The sequence below is a fragment of the Schistocerca gregaria genome, chromosome 3 (assembly GCF_023897955.1).
Source record: "Schistocerca gregaria isolate iqSchGreg1 chromosome 3, iqSchGreg1.2, whole genome shotgun sequence".
In the NCBI taxonomy this organism is placed as follows: Eukaryota; Metazoa; Arthropoda; class Insecta; order Orthoptera; family Acrididae; genus Schistocerca; species Schistocerca gregaria.
In genome coordinates this window covers 877,745,197-877,765,866 of record NC_064922.1, presented here as the reverse complement: position 1 = coordinate 877,765,866, position 20,670 = coordinate 877,745,197, and the positions used below count along the sequence as shown (strand labels likewise).

Here is a 20,670-nt window from a genome sequence, read left to right as displayed (position 1 = left end):
CGCTGCGTCCGTCACCTGCTACCGATCTCAAGGTCTGACCGTCTGCGTTTCACCGGAGGATCAACTCTTCAAAAGGAACTCCGGCAAAAACCACTGGGATCGTTCAGCAGATTTACGGGATCCAGCATATTGTGTGAGTGAATTGCAAGCTCCCCCATATATCTAGCATCTGTCCCTTATCTGTTCTATGTAAAATTCTAAGCGTCCTTTGTAGTCATTCGACAGTGTCTTTATATTGAAGCAAGTGTGCACCGAAAGTTGTCTTGTAGGTATAGAGCCGTAAGCGTTCCTCAAATCTAGCCTCAGAATCTCGTCTCGTTTGCTCTACGCATATTTTCTAGCAATTACTACGCTTTGTCCAGTATATTCCCGAAATCGCAAACGGATTCTTGTTATTTTCGGTGTTGAGCTGTAGTTGTATTTTAAACAGTTGCGTCTGGAAATATATATAACTTTCATGTCACGAAAACATTTTGCAACCTTATCGTTCACCAGATCGTAATGTCATAGGTGCTCGTCACGTTTTAATCCTTAGTATAAAATATATTGCTCTGCTTGCTACTGGTGATGTTTGCCGCACGCTGTAGTTTTGCTTTTTTGTTTCTCTTCAAAATGATTCAAATGGCTCTGAGCACTATGCGACTCAACTTCTGAGGTCATCAGCCGCCTAAAACTTAGAACTAATTAAACCTAACTAACCTAAGGAGACATAACCATGACCGAGGCAGGATTCGAACCCGCGACCGTAGCGGTCGCTCGGTTACAGACTGTAGCGCCCAGAACCGCACCGCCACTCCGGTCGGCTTTTGTTTCTCTTCTTGTATCGTAATGCCACTGCCACTAAATGAAATAGCAGTAATCAATCGATACGTAAGCAGTCATGTGGCATTACTGTGCAAGAAGAGAAAAGAAATAGAAGAATTGCAGCATATGGCAAACATCACCAGTAGAAAGCAGAGGAAAGTCTAGACTAAGGATCAAAAAATGACAAACGTACAATACTGATAATGATAAGAAGCCGTTTGATAGTGCGGGGAATACCAGATCAAGTGTAGTAACTGCCAAAAAAATATACGTAGAGCAGACAGGAGGAGAATTTGACTAGATTCAAGAACGCTCACCAGAGCTACAAGAAGGCTTTCGGCTCACACATTGTTGGATGTAAACACTCTCTTGTGTGCCCACAAAGAAATCCTAATATTTTACATAGAGCAGGTACGAGGTGGGTATGAGATGTGTTGGAAGAACGTTATAGGCACTACGTGGTGGATCCCGTACATCTGCTCAACGATCAGAATGGTTCATCCTGGAATTCGTTAGTCAGCGTTTTCCACGATCTGATCCTGCAGTGAAACGTACAAAGAGAGAAGCGGCAGCAGGCGAACGTAGCGACTATGTGGGACGAGGCGATCAAGCCGAGCCTGTCGTAAGCTGCTGAAAACACGGAACGAACACAGCGCCGGCCGGCCGGAGTGTCCGAGCGATTCTAGGCGCTACAGTCTGGAACTGCGCGACCTCTACGGTCGCAGGTTCGAATCGTGCCTCGGGCATGGATGTGTGTGATGTCCGTAGGTTAGTAAGGTTTAAGTAGTTCTAAGTTCTAGGGGACTGATGACCTCAGAAGTTAAGTCCCATAGTGCTCAGAGCCATTTTGAACACAGCGCCGGGGCTGGCGCAAGCAATGCACCACTAGTCAAAGGGTCCAGTAGAGGGCCATCCTAACGTTATTCTGTTTTACTGTAATTTAATTTTAACAGTTTTTAATTACCAGTAGTTGCAGTTTTTTGTCGTAGAAGTAAGGCTTTTCAGTAATTGCGTTAGTGTGATTACTTTTTTAAGTTAATGACACGTTTTGATAAAATGTATTTCATCATGGTTCTTTCAGTCACTTACTTATACACATGTAATACGAGAGTTTTCTTTAATGCAACACATCTGTGGAAAACTAGACTTGATTGATAAATTAGGCATAAGTAGTCCATTCATTTGTAAGATTCTCATATGTTGTCTGTCCCTGTAAATATGTCACCTTTACTGTAATGAGACAAGGGTTCACCAGCGCGCTGCACGAGTTGTGGATAAGATTCCTTACTCTGTGTCTAATGTAATCTATGGCGCGCCTGGTCGACAGTCAGTTGTGGAGCGCTGGGGCGTTCTTATCACAGGCGCAATAGAGAGCAGCTGAGTTTTAGAGAAGGAGATCTGATATTTGTAAATGTGGGAGAAACTATGCAGAATAATATATTATGGAGATGAAAATTTATTTGCAAAGATATTTGATTTGCTTCACTTCGCGGATGGTGTAGTTTTTGGAGGAATATTTCAAGGTAACGAATGCAAGTTCGAGAATGAAATGTTTGTTTGTCAGAACTGAAAGAAATCGCTCTGAGCACTATGGGATTTAACTGCTAAGGTCATCAGTCGCCTAGAACGTAGAACAATTAAACCTAACTAACGTAGGGACATCACACACATCCATGTCCGAGGCAGGATTCGAACATGCGACCGAAGTGGTCGCGCGGTTGCGGTTTGTAGCGCCTAGAACCTCTCGGCCACGACTTCTAGCAAATGAAGGAAATCTTTGACCCTTAAATAACTAATAATATTCATGATTAATATTAATTTGGTCTCTTTGTTTTCATCAAATAACTCAATTGTTTCAAATGTCTGTAATTTTTGCAATGTGCGAATTTCGTAATTGTCAGAGAATTCACACGTTGTACAATCTTTTTCTGACAATAATCGGAGAATCATTTCAATAATGCTTTCCTTCAAAGTAAAACCTTCCTCCATTGTTCTTAGTGATGTTTTAAATATTTTCTGGTGTGTGCATTGCATTTTTACGCCACACACAGCCACAGACTGAGGCAAAGAAACATTTGATAGTAGATTATTTTTCTATTGCTGTTACATTTGCTGATTTGAATCTTATTCGAGAACGTCGGTACGTCAGTCATGAAACAGCATGCTGAGAGTGAGACACGTTACTTTCATTTCAGGGAAGATCTCACTTTTCATTCTTGTGAGCAAACAGTACGTAGTCAGAATTTTCAGCTTTTGTGCCGAGCAAGCAAATTAATTTACAGTGAACAGCGTCGCTTATCTTAAACAGGAATTTTCTTCAGAGTTCAGCAGTATTTTGCTTTGTGGATGTTTCGATATCTGCAATTGATGTTACATAACTTTCGTAACGTACTTCATTCTTGAGTTTCAATTATATTTTTCTACAGAATGCACAATTAGTTTCTTTTGGGATTTAATTAGTTCACTTTCATTATTTCAAATTCAGCATCTCACTAAGGTTAGAGTTTTGTTTCATGACACTCTTTTTAAGCGGAATACACGGCCAACCGCTTAGCAGTACTTATTGTACTGCTAAGCGGTTGAACACGAGGAAGTATTGTTAGAATTAGGGAGAAGAGGAGTGTGTGGCACAACTTGACTAGAAGAAGGGATCGGTTGGTAGGACATGTTCTGAGGCATCAAGGGATCACAAATTTAGCATTGGAGGGCAGCGTGGAGGGTAAAAATCGTGAGGGAGACCAAGAGATGAATATACTAAGCAGATTCAGAAGGATGTAGGTTGCAGTAGGTACTGGGAGATGAGGAAACTTGCACAGGATAGAGTAGCATGGAGAGCTGCATCAAACCAGTCTCAGGAATGAAGACAAAAACAACAACAACAACAACAACAACAGCTTGTACATGAGGCTACAACCCTGTCGCACTCCCTTCCCAACCACTGCTTCCCTTTCATGCCCTTCGACTCTTATAACTGCCATCTGGTTTCTGTACAAATTGTAAATAGCCTTTCGCTCTATGTATTTTATCCCCGCCACCTTTAGAATTTGAAAGAGAGTATTCCAGTCAGCATTGTCAAAAGATTTCTCTAAGTCTACAAATGCTAGAAACGTAGGTTTGCCTTTCCGTAATCTTTCTTCTAAAATAAGTCGTAAGATCAGTATTGCCTCACGTGTTCCAACATTTTTACGGAATCCAAACTGATCTTCCCCGAGGTCGGCTTCCATCAGTTTTTCCATTCGTCTTTAAAGAATTCGCATTAGTATTTTGCAGCTGTGACTTATTAAACTGACAGTTCGGTAATTTTCTAATGTGTCAACACCTGCTTTCTTTGCGATTGGAATTATTATACTCTTCTTGAAGTCTGAGGGTATTTCGCCTGTCTCATACATCTTGCTCACCACATGGTAGAGTTTTGTCAGGACTGGCTCTCCCAAGGCCGTCAGAAGTTCTCATGGAATGTTGTCTACTCCTGGGGCCTTGTTTCGACTGAGGTCTTTCAGTGCTCTGTCAAACTCTTCACGCAGTATCGTATGTCCCATTTCATCTTCATCCATATCCTCTTCCATTTCCATAATTAGTACTGATCCACGGTAATATAAAGAAAAGCTAAAATACCTTGAAAAGAGTTGCTATGGTAGCTTTGTTTAAGCCATTAAGGGGCTCTCATGCTGCGAGTACACGGACTAGGGACCGTGGAGTCCAGGGCTGAGTTTGACGTTACTTTCACTTACTCATGTCAAACTCCTTCTATTTCCTTTCCTGTAAGCCTCTCTTGGCCAGCTCTTGTTTTTTCAATTCCAATGGTATTAGGTTTCTAGGACCGAGAGAGGCTTTCGTTTTCTGTCCTCAACTCAGATATAGCTGATGCCTCGTAGAATGGAGTGTCGGATCACCAAAGACTGAGGGAAGAAAGCTTAAGAAAAATTGAGCACATCCCGCTGCCTTGCAGGACTAAGGTGTGGCAGCATTCAAGGCTAGGTTACACTCCATAATAAAGGCTCGTGGGGCAGGTTGGGCTCCTAAGCAGTGGTGAAGGCAGCCAGCCTAGGGAAAGGAAAATCTCAAAAATAAATCCACTGACAACATGGCCAACAACCTACTGAAGGGGTAATTTCACTGCTCAGGGTATCAGCACTGTTCCTCGGAAGGGACGAACTACACATATGACGACCAAGGTCAGGAACGAGTCTATGACTGGAAAAATAAAAATGTTCTGAGAAACGGATCATGGAACATAAAATCGTTTAATATAATAAGGACTGAAACATCATGAAAACTCGATATATAATTGTGAAAATCATAAGAAATTAATTACTAGCTGAATAAGATATATTAACCGTCCAAGGAAAAGTTGGCGCGCCAACATCATACTGAGGGTTAGTGAAGGAAACAGGCTTTAGCCTAGGAAGAAAAAGAACAACAACAAGAAGGAGATTTTGAATTGTTTCCTTACAGTTGTTGAAAGTGATGATATCAAGTGTGTATTTCACCGTATCTACAGGAAGTATGAGGGATACGTGCAATGTTCCTTTAAAGCAAGTTTGTTTAAGTCCTGTACCATCTATAAGAAATTCACTACAGTTTCAAACTATTTTTGAGGGTCCTTCATTATTAACTAGTATTCACACAACGCAATTAACACAATAGTAGCTATATATATATATATATATATATATATATATATATATATATATATATATATATATATATTATTGTTCCGTGTCTCTCCCACTGTAACTCTCTCCACCAACAGAAAGTAGGGCTAATACGTTCGATTTTTGGGAATACTTTTATAGATGCTGAGGAAGCTAAAATGGGGCAGCTGGTACTCCATTTTTAGTAAGAGTTTTTTAAACTGGGACGTATTCGCATTTTTTGTTCTCCAATATGAGTATTTTTCCGCTGCTTTCCTTCTTTCCCCTGTCACAGCAGATTGTGTGACTCATATGAAAAGAACTCCATATCTCAGTAAACTTTTGGTAGTTTACTTATGTGAAACTGAAATAACAAAGAAACAATTTCACACCTCAGACCCTGTTTTACGTGTACAAAAAATTTGCATGTGCTTTAGTACTACAACATGGGATTTTACAGAACGCTTCTGATGGTAATACACACGATTTATAGCGTATTTCTCAGTGCTACGTCACTTTATAAACTACACACATGAAAAAAGTCTTGTGTCACCTCGGTTCCGAGAGTTGTGGAACCTGTACAGAAAATTGGTATAGAGATCAACATAGTACATTTAATTTCCACCCTTTTAATTGCTCATGAAAACCACACATTGCATGTTGTACCACCACATACCGGGACCTTCAGAGGTGGTGGTCCAGACTGCTGTACACATCGGTACCTCTAATACCCAGTAGTACGTCCTCTTGCATTGAAGCGTGCCTGTATTCGCCGTGGCATACTATGCATGAGTTCATAAAGGTCCAGATTGTCCCACTCCTCAACGGCGATTCGGCGTAGATCCCTCTCAGCGGTTGGTGGGTAACGTCGTCCAAAAACAGCAATTTTCAATCTATCCCAGGCATGTTCAATAGGGTTCAAGTCTGGAGAAGATGCTGGTCACTCTAGTCGACCGATGTCGTTATCCTGCAGGAAGTCATTCACAAAATATGCACGATGGGGGCGCGAATTGTCGTCCATGAAGACGAATGCCTCACCAACATGCTGCGAATATGGTTGCACTATCGGTCGCAAGATGGCATTCAGGTATCGTACAGTCATTATGGCGCCTTCCATGACAACCAACAGCGAACGCCGGCCCCACATAAAGCCACCCCAAAACATCAGGGAACCTCCACCTTGCTGCACCCTCTAGACAATGTGTCTAAGTCGTTCAACCTGACCGCGCTGCCTACAAACACGTCTCCAACGATTGTCTGCTTGAAGGCACATGCGACACTCATCGGTGAAGAGAACGTGATGCCAGTCCTGAGCGTTCCATTCGGCATATTGCTGTGCCCGTCTGTACAGCGCTGCAGGTGTCTTGGTTACAAAGATGGACCTCGCCAGGGGCGTCGGGAGTGAAGTTGCGCATCATGCAGACTATTGGGCACAGTCGTAACACGATGTCCTGTGGCTGCACGAAAAGTATTATTCAACATGGGGCGATGCTGTCAGGGTTCCTCCGAGCCATAATCTGCAGGTAGTGGTCATCCACTGCAGTTGTGGCCCTTGGGCGGCCTGAGCGAGGCATGTCATCGACAGTTCCTGTCTCTCTGTATGTCCTCCATGTCCGAACAACATCGCTTTGATCCACTCCGAGAACCTGGACGCTTCCCTTGTTGAGAGCCATTCCTGATATAAAGTAACAATACGGACGCGATCCAACTGCGCTAGTGACCGTCTAGGCATGGTTGAACTATAGACAAAACGAGCTGTATAGCTCCATCCTGGTGGAATGACTGATCGGTTGGCGGACCTCCTCCGTCTAACAGGCGCTGCTCCTGCTTGGTTGTTTAGATCTTTGGGCGGGTTTAGTGACATCTCTGAACAGTCAAAGAGACTGTGTCCGTGATACAATATCCACAGTCAACGTCTGTCTTCAGTAGTTCTGGGAACTGGGGTGATGCTAAGCTTTTTTTGATATGTGTACGTTTGTCGCTCACACTGGATTTTACGTACATATTGTGTGTGTACACGGTAGGAAGTTTGAAAAACTGTATGCCGGAAACGGATAAACGTACCAAGCAAATTTTCAAGGTTATTGAGATGGAGGTCTTAAGAGTATACAGTAAAAATTTCAGCCATTTTCTGTGCATTGCCGTCTTGGAATCCGCGGCTCTGTTTTTGTACGAAGATATGGTAAAAATACCCTTTCTGAGGATTTGCTAAGGAACAGTTACTGATCTAATGGAGCCTCTGTAAGTCCCTTAAGGCTCACCGCAGATCACATCAAAAGCAAAAGGAACCAACCAATTCGCTCCATTTGCCTAAGTCAGAGAAAGTGTGCAAAATTCATACTTTGAGGGTCTTCTGTAGTATAGTGGCACTCGTTCTGTTGGGTACATAACTGATTCCCAGCCCATATGCTATCCAAAGCACTTGGTCCTATCTTTCTATCACCAATAGGACTCGTGGTATGAGCCCCGGAAGAAACCCGTTTTTGTTCGCAGAGTTTTGGATCATATTAGGTAGTGCGTGTGTACCGATGATAAGGTGCTGAGTTCATCAAACCATCCTTCGAACGGAAGATAACAGCAACAACAAGGGCATACACAAGATTAGGTGGGCAGATTTAGTAAACAATGAAGAGGTACTGAATCGAACTTGGAAGAAAAGAGTTTATGGTATAAAATGAAAGTGAGGATCAGTCGACAGAACACAACCTTAGTCATCAAGCTATAATTAATAGTAATTGAGGAAATTAGGTATGCGGGGATGCGCGTGAGTATGTGAAGGGAGATCGAGGCTTGAATTTAGCACGCAGTTTCAAATGAATGGAGGGTTCAGTTCTTATGAAAAGATGAAGCGGCTCCCACAAGGCTGACGAGCCTGTGATGCTGTATGAAATCAGACTTCGCACTGATGACTAGGATGACTACAACATCAGGATGTAACGACAGAAGTGCATTGTCTGTACTCCAGACCAAGAGAACGCAACTCAAACGTTTAAAATAAAGAGAAATCGTAATCTTAGTATTATTATGTGGGTCCACTTATGACCGTAGAAGACGTACACGTAATCGATACCCATGTAACAGGATGCGCTACCTAATTTGTTCCAAGACACCGCGCACTAAAATGGGGTTCTTCCGGGGCTCATAAGTCGGGTTCTATCAGTGCTAGAGGCGTAGGGTTAAGTTTTTTGCATAGCTCTTGGGCTAGAGACCAGTTGTGTACCCAAGATAATGATCGTCTTAATGTCAGTATTCTGCAGTACAGGGTCGAAGTACGAACACTTCCTCCTTTTTATTCAAATGGAGCAAATAGGCTGGTTCTTTTTGCATTTGATAAGGACTACTCTGGGCCTTAAGCAGCGTATGGAGCCACCAACAGTTCTTGGGTGGTTCCATGGAAAACAAAAAACCAAAACAGGATACTTTACCACTTGTTTGCATTAAAACTGAGCCTCGGATTCCAAGACGGCTGTGTACAACAAATGGCTGACATTTCTACGATATGTTCCTAAGATCGCAATCTCGAATAACTTTACATGTACACGCACACAAAATCCTGTGCGAGACGAAATCTAAATGATATATAAGCGCAGAAAATGTTGAAAGTTTAACGTTATATTCTCTAGGCATTAATCTGGAAGCGCCATCTTCTCCTTTTCAGAAATGCTTATCTGTTACCTACAAACACCCAAAAAAACCTGGTTTTGGGTATCATAACGGAGCTGCAGATTCCAAGACGGCTATGCGCAAAAATTAGTGGCATTTTTACGATATGTTCCTAACATTAAAACTTTTGTAAATAGTCTTCACGGGTTTGCAGCCAGAGGCAAACCCGTGAAGACTATTTACAACACATCCGCCGAGAAAGCTTGAAGAGTCACATTAAAACTTTTCTTTATATCTTTATCCGTTTACGAGATACAGAGTTTCCAAATTACAAAATCTGTACACGTAAAATACGTTCATAAAATCAGGTGTGAGGTGAAAACGTAGGTTATAAAGTGACGTAGCTCGGATAAGTATTCTGCAAAGTCACTCCTTTATCATCAGAAGGTCCTGGTAACCTCATACTGTAGTTGTACTGAAGTTCATGCAACATTTTTGTACACGAAAGTACGGACTGAGGCCTAAAATTAGTGTTGCGTTATTTCAATTTCGCACAAGTAAACTATCAAGGTTTTATTGACCCGTGAAGTTCTTTTCATGTGACTGACAGCTGATTCATTCTGCCTTCCTCAGTATCTTCAAATATTTCCTCAAACATTTCCGGGTGCGAACGTAGTCGCGTTTTTTTTTATGCTGACAGATAAAGAGACAGTGCCACTGAGAAATAAACGAAGAAGTAATAAACACTGGACGATTAGTGTACTGTGTCTGTAGTATAGAAAGAGCGAAGGACACATTGCAGTGTGAGAGAAGGAGTCACGGTAGCAGTGTAACTTAGCTCACAGTGACAGAACAGTGCTGGGAAATGAGCAAAGGAGACGCTGCCAGTGCGATGAGAATAAAGGAAAGGAGAAAGTGGAAGTGGGTGAGGGCCAGTGATAATGACAGAGTCTATGACAATGACAACGAGGAAGAGAGAGACAGAGACAATGGGAAGAAATGTAGAGGTGGTAGCAGTAAGAGTGATTTAGGGGGAGACAATGATAGTGAAAGGGTACAGTATTAGCAGGATAGAACGAAGGAGACTGACTTGAGATAGGAGATAATGACAGTTAGTGAGACACAATGAGAAACTGACAATGAGTTGGTCTGAATGAGTGAGTGAGAATGGGCAAATGGGACGGAATGGGTATGAGAGACTTACAGAAATGGACTAGCGGTTGTCAGCGAGTTACAGTCAGTGGAGTTTGTGGGGGTGAAAGGTGAACGGCGGTTTAAAAAGAGGGCAAATATGTTCGTGTGCCAAAATTGTTGGGAAAATTTTTAAAGGCGCTGAAGAAGGTAGAAAGGATGCGTCTGGTACTCTACTTACCAGAGTCTTTTAGAACAGGAACGTATTCCCCTTATTTATGCTCAGATAGGAGCAGTTTTTCGCTGGTTATTACTTGCCTGTATTTTCCAGTCGACAGTTGATACGAGCAAGTCAAAGCATTTCGTCTCTCAAACGCCACGCTCCATCGACTCAAATTTCGAGCAGCCCCCATCTACCGCGCACTACTTCGTTTTACAAAATCAAGACTTTCAAAAAAAAAATGGTTAACGGAATTTTGGTATACCAAAGTGAATTGCTTTTCGCGAAAAGTAGACTTGTTCTAGACCTTATTTCATCGTGTGGGAACTGTAAAATATTTCGAAGCACCACGGTTGCTGAATCAGATTCGCAGTGGAATGGGAGTACTTCTGTATAAATTAGTTTGCTTCCTGTCGTGAGATGCAGATTGTTGACCTCTTGAAGCTGGAGAAAATAACTTATTGATTGACGAGATACTGTAGGAATCGTACAAGAAGTTTTAATATCCATAGTGTCTGACAGCTTACCGACTCATGATGTCATGGCAAACTGACGCGCCATCCGTTAGCGTTTTAGTGGGCAGTGTAGAAGTCATATACACGTATGCATTTTTATAAAATTATCATCTGACAAACTCGACATTGCCCGGACATTCATTTTGCCAGTTTTCTATTAAAAACGAAAACAAAAATTAACTGTATTTGTAGCGTAACATAAAAAAATTCACTTCCATCCATTCGTGAAAAAAGCTTTCAAATAAATAAACAGTTGCACAAAGAAATGTGCATAATGCATAAATTGATAAGTACAGTCTCCATGCTAACACCGCTTCATAGCCCTATAGACGGCAATCATTTTCTCCTGCTGTCCGTAATTTCCTAAGTTGACTAAACTGTGGGAGTGTCTTAGTAGCAAAGAATAAATCTTTAAAAACTTCATACACGATCCTGCATTTTATTATGAATCTCAGTGTTTGTGAACTCATATCTTTTAATCTGTGTGTCGTAAAATGATATATTTGTGCTGTGCATTCAGGGGCAAAGTGGATACTGTCTGCGAAATATGTTGTAAATAGAGTTAATAGCAAAGAAATAATAAATTTAAACGTCGTACTTGAAGCGGTTGTTTCTCACGCATCTCAGAGTTTATAACGCCATATCTCCTGATTCGTGTGTCATCCATACATATTACAATCATGATAGTACGTTTATATGTATGTATCACATTTCCTCCTAAACCACAGGGCCGGTTTCAACCAAAATTAGCACACACATCCATTACTGTCAAGCAACAATCGCTGTGGGGTAGAAACCACCTACCTATAATAATTCAGGAGATATGAAGTCTTACAACAACGAGATACCGCATCACGGATGACGTTTAAATTTAATATTTCTTTGCTACTTGCTCTATTTGCAACATAATTTCTCAGACAATATCCACATATGTTGTTAAATGCACGTACAAAATTATGTTACGGAGTCAGGGATTTTCTCTGCCTCGTGATGACTGGATGTTGTGTGATGTCCTTAGGTTAGTTAGGTTTAAGTAGTTCTAGTTCTAGGGGACTGATGACCATAGATGTTAAGTCCCATAGTGCACAGAGACATTTTTTGAAAATTATGTTATGGTAACACACATAGTTCACGAGATATGACGTCAGGAATATTGAAGTGCGTGAAAAATTGCCGCGTTGTACATTACGTTTAAATTTATTACTTCATTGTAACTGACTCTATTTGTAACACATTTTGCACACTGTATCCATTTGTGTCTTTGAATGTACCTCCACAAATATATCATTTTATGACTCATAGTTCAAGAGATACGACGTGACAAACAATGAGGTGCGTGGTGCGTGAAACAAATAAATGCGGCATAATGCTTGAATTTTTAATACATTTATTCTTTACCACTCTTTTACTCTAATAGTCGAGTAAACTTAAGGAAATCCCTGATACCTGTCAGCGTTTTTGACAGCTTTCAACTGTGAATCGCAAATGGCTGTATGCAAAAACAATAGCCGGCTATAGAGCTGTGAAGAGATGTTGCCACAGAGATATTTGCAAATTCGCATTGTAGACATACACGCGTCCGGCGTAGAGAAACTGTTAAGGATACTGTATTTGTACATTATGCATATTCCTTTGCTATAGTGATTCACAATTTCGAAGGTGTTTCCCACGATACATGGAAATGAAATGTTTTCGTAAATACTCGACATTAGAGCGAGAAGCTGGCAGCCGTGCCAGGCACCTGCTGCACTTCTTGATGTGGCGATCTTGTACGAATCTCTCTTGCCTTGAAGACACAGCTATATTTTAATGTTCTACTGTATTTTTATTGTGAGTCCGTCACAGTGGTACGAATGAATACAAACGTGTGGTCTTCCGCGCAGAGTGATTTTATAATTTGTACGCTGTGAATCTGAAGATGATAGCTTAGTCATGTCGAAACTAGTTATCTAGTGTACATACAAGCAGTCAAGGCAATAAGCAACTTATCAGAAGCTTTCTTTACACTGAAATTTTTTCGATATTACAACTACAAATACAGTTAATTTTCCGTTTTCTTTTCTGACAGAAATTTGGCAAAATGCATGCCCTTGCAACGGCAGATTTGTCAGCTAGTTCAATGACATTCACTGACTCGCCAAAGAAACTGGTATAGGCATGCGTATTAAAATACAGAGATATGCAAAGAGGCAGAATATTCAGCTGCGGTCGGCAACGCTAGTGTAAGACAAATGTCTGGCGCAGTTGTTAGATCGGTTACTGCTCCTGCAATGGCAGGTTACAAAGATTTCAGTGAGTCTGAACTTGAGTTATAGTCGGCGCTCGAGCGATGAGTCATAGCATCTTCTAGGTATCGATGAAGTGGTGATTTTCCCGTACAACCATTTCACAAGTGTACCGTGAATATCAGGAATCCGGTAAAACATGAAATCTCCGACATCGCTGCGGGCGGAAAAGGATCCTGCAAGAACGGACCGACGACGACAGAAGAGAATATTTCAACGTGACTAAAGTGCAACCCTTCCGCAAATTGCTGCAGATTTCAATGCTGGGCCATCAACATGCGTCATCGTGCGAACCATTCAACGAAACATCATCGATGTGGGCTTTCGGAGCCCAAGGCACATTATTGTAACCTTGATGACTGCACGAGACAAAGGTTCACGCTTCGCCTGGGACCGTCAACACCGACAATGGACTGTCGATGACTGGATAAATGTTACCTGGTCGGACGAGTGGTTGGTTGGTTGGTTGTTTTGGGGAAGGAGACCAGACAGCGAGGTTATTGGTCTCATCGGTTTAGGGAAGGACGGGGAAGGAAGTCAGCCGTGCCCTTTGAAAGGAACCATCCCGGCATTTGCCTGGAGCGATTTAGGGAAATCACGGAAAACCTAAATCAGGATAGCCGGACGCGGGATTGAACCGTCTTCCTACCGAATGCGAGACCAGTGTCTAACCACTGCGCCACCTCGCTCGGTCGGACGAGTCTCTTTTGAAATTGTATCGAGGGGTATCGAGACAACCTCGTGAATCCATGGATCCTGCACGTCAGCAGAGGACTGTTCAAGCTGGTGGAGACTCTGTAATGTAGTGGGACGTGTGTAGTTGAAGTGACGCCCGGGTTCGATTCCCGGCTGGGTCGGAGATTTTCTCCACTCAGGAACTGGGTGTTGTGTTGTCCTTATCATCATCATTTCATCCCCATCGAGACGCAAGTCGTCGAAGTGGCGTCAACTCGAAAGACTTTCACCAGGCGAACGGTCTACCCGACGGGGGGCCCTAGCCACATGGCATTTCATTGCAGTTGAAGTGATATGGCACCGCTGATACGTCTAGATACGACTCTGACAGGTGACACGTATATAAGCACCCTGTCTCACCACTTGCATCCATTCATGTCCATTGTGCATTCCGACGGACAAGGGCAATTCCAGCAGAACAATGCGGCGCCCCACATGCCCACAATTGCTACAGAGTGGCTCGAGGACTGAGTTTAAATACTTCCGCTGGCCACATAACTCCCCAGACATGAACATAATTCATGACGTCTGTGATGCCTTGCAACGTGCTGTTCAGAAGAGATATCCGCCACCTCGTACTGTTACGGATTTGTGGACAGCCCTGCAGGATTCATGGTGTGCATTCCCTCCAGCACTACTTCAGACATTACTTGAGTGCATGCCACGTCGCGTTGCGGTTCTTCTGCGTACTCGCGGGGGAGCAACACGATATTAGGCAGTCTGATGTAAGGAAATATTATTATTATTATTTAAGCATCAGATTGAGAAGGGGAAGCAACATATAATTGCGTGGCTCTCTTTTCCGTGTAGAAGGTACCGCGTACCACTGCGGAACACTGAGGCTTTGTGCGAGCGATGTGCGATTAGAGAAGTTTGCTAAGAAATTCCCGGGCACCACTCCCACTGAAATTTTACCTAAGGGCCAGTTTGAAACTGACTTCGAAGAATATTACTAGGGGGAAATATAAGTAATCTGTTAACGTCGACATCAACTGTTCTGTCCTCACTATGAGCCGCCGGACACGGTTGGCTCTGTAGAAAAAATCTTGGCTCTTAGAAAGTAAGTGAGTAAGGTTGTCCAGCAACGACAGCAAACACAAATTTAGAGTAATTTTCACTATACTTACAAGCTTGGACTTAACATACGTAAGTGTTAACATGTTATATGTAATAATGACTGAGCTTGATGTGCTTGAAAAGTTTAGAAATCACATAGAAATGTCCAGTCATTAATCGCCCTGTGTTTTTCACACACACTAGTCTCACACGCAACAAAATAACAGTATCTATCAATAGATTTAAACAAATTACAAATCTTATAATGACGCCTATGTAATGGTGCGTCCGTATTATACAGGAGATAAAAAGCGAGTGATATCGTCCGGCAGTGGACGATGGGTTGCGCGCTTGTTTTTTTTTTAAATATTCAAATGCCTTCAGAGTTTGTCTTTTATATTGATGTTTTTACATGTGCGCTGAATTAGTCTATAGTTTCTTAGGGGCGTCAGTGGCGCTGGATTCATTTCTCCTTGTAAATCGTCAAAATACGTCATTACAATGCGTAGTTAGATATGATACATTGGCAAATAAATGTCTCTTGGCCTCTTTCTTTATTGAAATCAGTGTTTTATGTGACGAGATGTGGCGGTGTGAAAATACAACATCTCAGCAGGTGTACCAGTTTTTTGGCTCTTCAGTGTAATTTTGTAGGAACATTCAGCGCCATATCTGGACACTGTCTGCAAAATGTGTTGCGAATAGAGTTAGTAGCAAAGAAGTAATGAATTTCAACGTCATGTCCAATGCTGAAGTTTTCTTTCTCAGCGTTTCTGAAGTCGTATTTCCTGAACTATGTCCGGCTTCATGTATACTCGTAATTTTGTAGGTGCATTGAATTACATATGTGGGTACTGCATGTAATGACACTTTTTAAATACTGCGTTACACGATTTTATTTCTAAAACTAGCCTACATCTACATCGATACTCTGCAAATCAGATTTAAGTGCCTGGGAGAGGGTTCATCGAACCACCTTCACAATTCTCTATTATTCTAATCTCGTATAGCGCGCGGAAAGAATGAACACCTATGTCTTTCCGTACGAGCTCTGATTTCCCTTATTTTATAGTGGTGATCATTCCGCCCTATGGAGGTCGGTGTCAACAAAATATTTTCGCATTCGGAGGAGAAAGTTGGTGATTGGAATTTAGTGAGAAGATTCCGTCGCAACGAAAATCGCCTTTCTTTTAATGATTTCCAGCCCAAATCCTGTATCATTTCTGTGACACTCTCTCCCACATTTCGCGATAATACAAAACGTACTGCCTTTCTTTGAACTTTTTCCATGTACTCCGTCAGTCCCATCTGGTAAGGATCCCACACCGCGCAGCAGTATTCTAAAAGAGGACGGACAAGTGTAGTGTAGGCAGTCTTCTAAGCAGGTCTGTTACATTTTCTAAGTGTCCTACCAATAAAACGCAGCCTTCAGTTATCTTTCCCCACAACATTTTCTATGTGTTCTTTCCAATTTAAGTTGTTCGTAATTGTAATGCCCAGGTTATTTAGTTGAATTTACGGCTTTTAGATTACACTGATTTATCGTGTAACCGAAGTTTAACGAGTTCCTTTTAGTACTCATGTGGATGACCTCACACGTTTCGTTATTTAGGGTCAACTGCCACTTTTCGCACCATTCAGATATTTTTTCTAAATCGTTTTGCAGTTTCTTTTGATCTTCTGATGATTTTATTAGTCGATAAACGACAGCGTCATCTGCAAACAACCTAAGACGGCTGCTCAGATTGTCTCCCAAATCGTTTATATAGATAAGGAACAGCAAAGGGCCTATAACACTACCTTAGGGAACGCTTGATATGACTTCTGTTTTACTCGATGACTTTCCGTCAATTACTACGAACTGTGACGTCTCTGACAGGAAATCGCACATCCAGTCTCATAACTGAAATGATATTCTATAAGTAAGCAATTTTACTACGAGACGCTTCTGTGGTACAGTGTCAAAAGCCTTCCGGAAATCCAGGAATACGGAATCGATCTGAAATCCCTTGTCAATAGCACTCAGCACTTCATGTGAATAAAGAGTTAGTTGTGTTTCACAGAAACGGTGTTTTCCAAACCCATGTTGACTGTGTGTCAATAGATCCTATCCTTCCAGTTAATTCATAATGTTAGAACACAATATATGCCCTAAAATCCTGCTGCATATTGACGTTAACGATATGGGCCTTAATTGAGTGGATTACTTCTACTACCTTTCTTGAATATTAGTGTGACCTCTGCAACCTTCCAGTCTTTGGGTACGGATCTTTTGTCGAGGGAACGGTTGTATACGATTGTTAAGTATAGAGCTAATGCATCAGCATACTCCGAAAGGAATCTATGTCGTACACAGTCTGGACGAGAACAGTTGCTTTTATTAAGTGATTTGAGTTGCTTCACTACTCCGAGAATATTTACTTCTACGTTACTCATTCATATTGGCAGCTGTTGTCGGTTCGAATTCTGGAATATTTATTTCGTCTTCTTTTGTGAAGGCATTTCGGAAGGCTGTGTTTAGTAAATCTGCTTCGGCAGCACTGTCTTCAATAGTAACTCCATTGTTATCGCGCAGAGAAGGCATTGATTGTTTCTTGCCGCTAACATACTTCACATACGACCAGAATCTCTTTAGACTTTCTGGCAGGTTACGAGAAAGAAAGTTCCGTTGTGGAAACTGTTATAGGCGTCTCGCATTGAACTCCGCGCTACGTTGCGAGCTTCTGTAAAGGATCGCCAATCTTGGGGATTTTGCATCTGTTTAAATTTGGCTTGTTTCTGCAACTGTGTTCTAAGCCGTTTTGTGTACCAAGGAGGATCAGCTCCGCTATTTGTTAGTTTATTTGGTATAAACCTCTCAATTGCTGCCGATTCTATTTCTTTGACTTTAAGCCACATCTGGTCTACACTTATGTTATTAATTTGGAATGCGTGTAGATTGTCTCTCAAGGAGGCATCAAGTGAATTTTTATCTGCTTTTTTTGAATAGGTATATTTTTCGCTTATTTTTCGAGAACAACCACCTCTGGCCGTAACAACGGCCTTGATACGCCTAACATTGAGTCAAAAAGAGCTTGGATGGCGTGTATAGGTACAGCTGCCCATGCAGCTCCAACACAGTTTACAATATTCAATCTCGCTATGACAACCCTGTGTTCTCTAATCCCTATATCGGTTTTGATGCTGGTTACTAACTCAGGATTATTTGTTGCTAAGAAGTCAAGTGTGATTTCACAAACATTTACTATTCGCGTGGGCTCATGAACTAACTGCTCGAAATAATTTTCAATGAATGCGTTTAGCACAATTTCGGATGATACACTACTGGCCATTAAAATTGCAACACCAAGAAGAAATGCAGATGATAAACGGGTATTCATTGGACAAATATATTATACTAGAACTGCCATGTCATTACATTTTCACGAAATTTGGATGCTTATATCCTGAAAAATAAGTACCCAGAAAAACCACCCCTGGCCGAAATAACGGCCTTGATACGCCTGGGCATTGAGTCAAAAAGAGCTTGGATGGCGTGTACAGGTACAGCTGCCCATGCAGCTTCAACACGATACCACAGTTCATCAACAGTAATGACTGGCGAATTGTGACGAGACAGTTGTTCGGCCACCATCGACCAGACGTTTTCAGTTGGTGAGAGATCTGGAGAATGTGCAGGCCAGGGCGGCAGTCGAACATTTTCTGTATCCAGAAAGGCCCGTACAGGACCTGCAACATGCGGTCGTGAATTATCCTGCTTAAATGTAGGGTTTCGCAGGGATCGAATGAAGGGTAGAGCCACGGGTCGTAACACAACTGAAATGTAACGTCCACTGTTCAAAGTGTCATCAATGCGAACAAGAGGTGACCGAGACGTGTAACCAATGGCATCCTATACCATCACGCCGGGTGATACGCCAGTATGGCGATGACGAATACACGCTTCCAATGTGCGTTCACGGCGATGTCGCCAAACCCGGATGCGACCATCATGATGCTGTAAACAGAACCTGCATTCATCCGAAAAAAAGACGTTTTGCCAGGTTCGTCGTTGAGTACACCATCAGAGGCGCTCCTGTCTGTAATCCAGTGTCAAGGGTAACCGCAACCGTGGTCTCCGAGCTGATAGTCCATGCTGAAGCAAACGTCGTCGAACTGTTCGTGCAGATGGTTGTTGTCTTGCAAACGTCCTCATATGTTGATTCAGGGATCGAGACGTGTCTGTGCGATGCGTTACAACCATGCGGATAAGGTGCCTGTCATCTCGACTGCTAGTGATACGAGGGCGTTGGGATCCAGCACGGCGTTCCGTATTACCCTCCTGAACCCACCAATTCCATATTCTGCTAACAGTGATTGGAACTCGATAAACGCGAGCAGCAATGTCGCTATACGATAAACCGCAATCGCGATAGGCTACAATCCGACATTTATGAAAGTCGTAAACGTGATGGTAGGCATTTCTCCTCCTTACACGAGGCATCACAACAACGTTTGTGTATGAGAAATCGGTTGGAAACTTTCCTCAAAAAATGGCTCTGAACACTATGCGACTTAAATTCTCAGGTCATCAGTCGCCTAGAACTTAGAAATAATTAAACCTAACCAACCCAAGGACATCACACACATCCATGCCCGCGGCAGGATTCGAACCTGCGACCGTAGCTGTCGCCCGGCTCCAGACTGCAGCGCCTAGATCTGCACGGTCACTCCGGCCGGCAAACTTTCATGTCAGCACATTGTAGGTGTCGCCACCGGTGCCAACCTTGTGTGAATTCTCTGAAAAGCTGATCATTTGCACGTCTCAGCATCTTCTTCGTGTCGGTTAAGTTTCGCGTCTGTAGCATGTCATCTTCGTGGTGTAGCAATTTTAATGGTCAGTACTGTATTTTATGGGTACCTCTGGAATTAAACATGTATTTTCGCTAACATATCGAGGATTAGATATCACGACACTCTCCACAGGTTCAGCGTATTTGTCCTAGGTCCTAAATACATATCTGGTGAGTGTAGAGGCGTAAGACTGGGAGAATCAGACGGCACCAAGCGTGACGCTGATAAGGAGTAGCGCGTCGTTGCAGTCATTTACACTCACCTGTAGATGTCTCCGTAGCGCTTGTGACACTCTCTGAGCCTGTGGACGAGCAGGGGGAATTGGACGTTCGGCCTGATGTTGCCGAGCAGCGGCAGCGTCGGAGGCCCGGGGGCCGAGGTGCGGGGGCGGAAGGCCCACAGCCAGGCGAGCGCCGCCGCGAGCAGCGAGGCGGCCGCGGCGAGGAGGCCGGCGCTCAGACAGGCGACCGCTGACACGGATACAGCCATACTGCGGAAAGCGCCGGCCGGGGCGCCTCTGCGAGTGAACTTTAGAGGCCGCTGTCTGGCATTGCGGCCGAGACCGGTTCTCCACAGCTGATGCTTACAGGCGTCATTAAGGCTAACGCTTCCGCCGCTGTCCGAGTCGCTCCTGCCGGCATATCAGCGCGTTGCTTCATCACCTTCACAGAACCCAAGCCTATTAAACAACGAGATCCTCTCCTTTCTTCTCCGAGCCTTTCTGTGAATCGGCCTCGTACCTCTTAGGTGAGTCACGTGTTTACGTTCTCCTGCATTATCTGCCATGTCCCAGAAACAAATTAGGATTTTTCCATTAGCATACCTTAGCACTCTGCGGGGTGGCGGGTGGAATA

General features: G+C 42.9%; 1 protein-coding gene across 1 annotated transcript in view; it reads right to left on the bottom strand.

The window, feature by feature from the left end:
* Positions 1 to 20,305, bottom strand: part of LOC126355650 (cytochrome P450 4C1-like) — a 106,266-nt gene extending 85,961 nt beyond the window's left edge. Inside the window, exon 1 of the mRNA XM_050006014.1 lies at positions 20,079 to 20,305. Coding sequence (XP_049861971.1) covers positions 20,079 to 20,305 — 227 coding nt within the window. The remainder of the gene's footprint in view (positions 1 to 20,078) is intronic.
* Between the last annotated feature and the right edge of the window lie 365 nt (positions 20,306 to 20,670).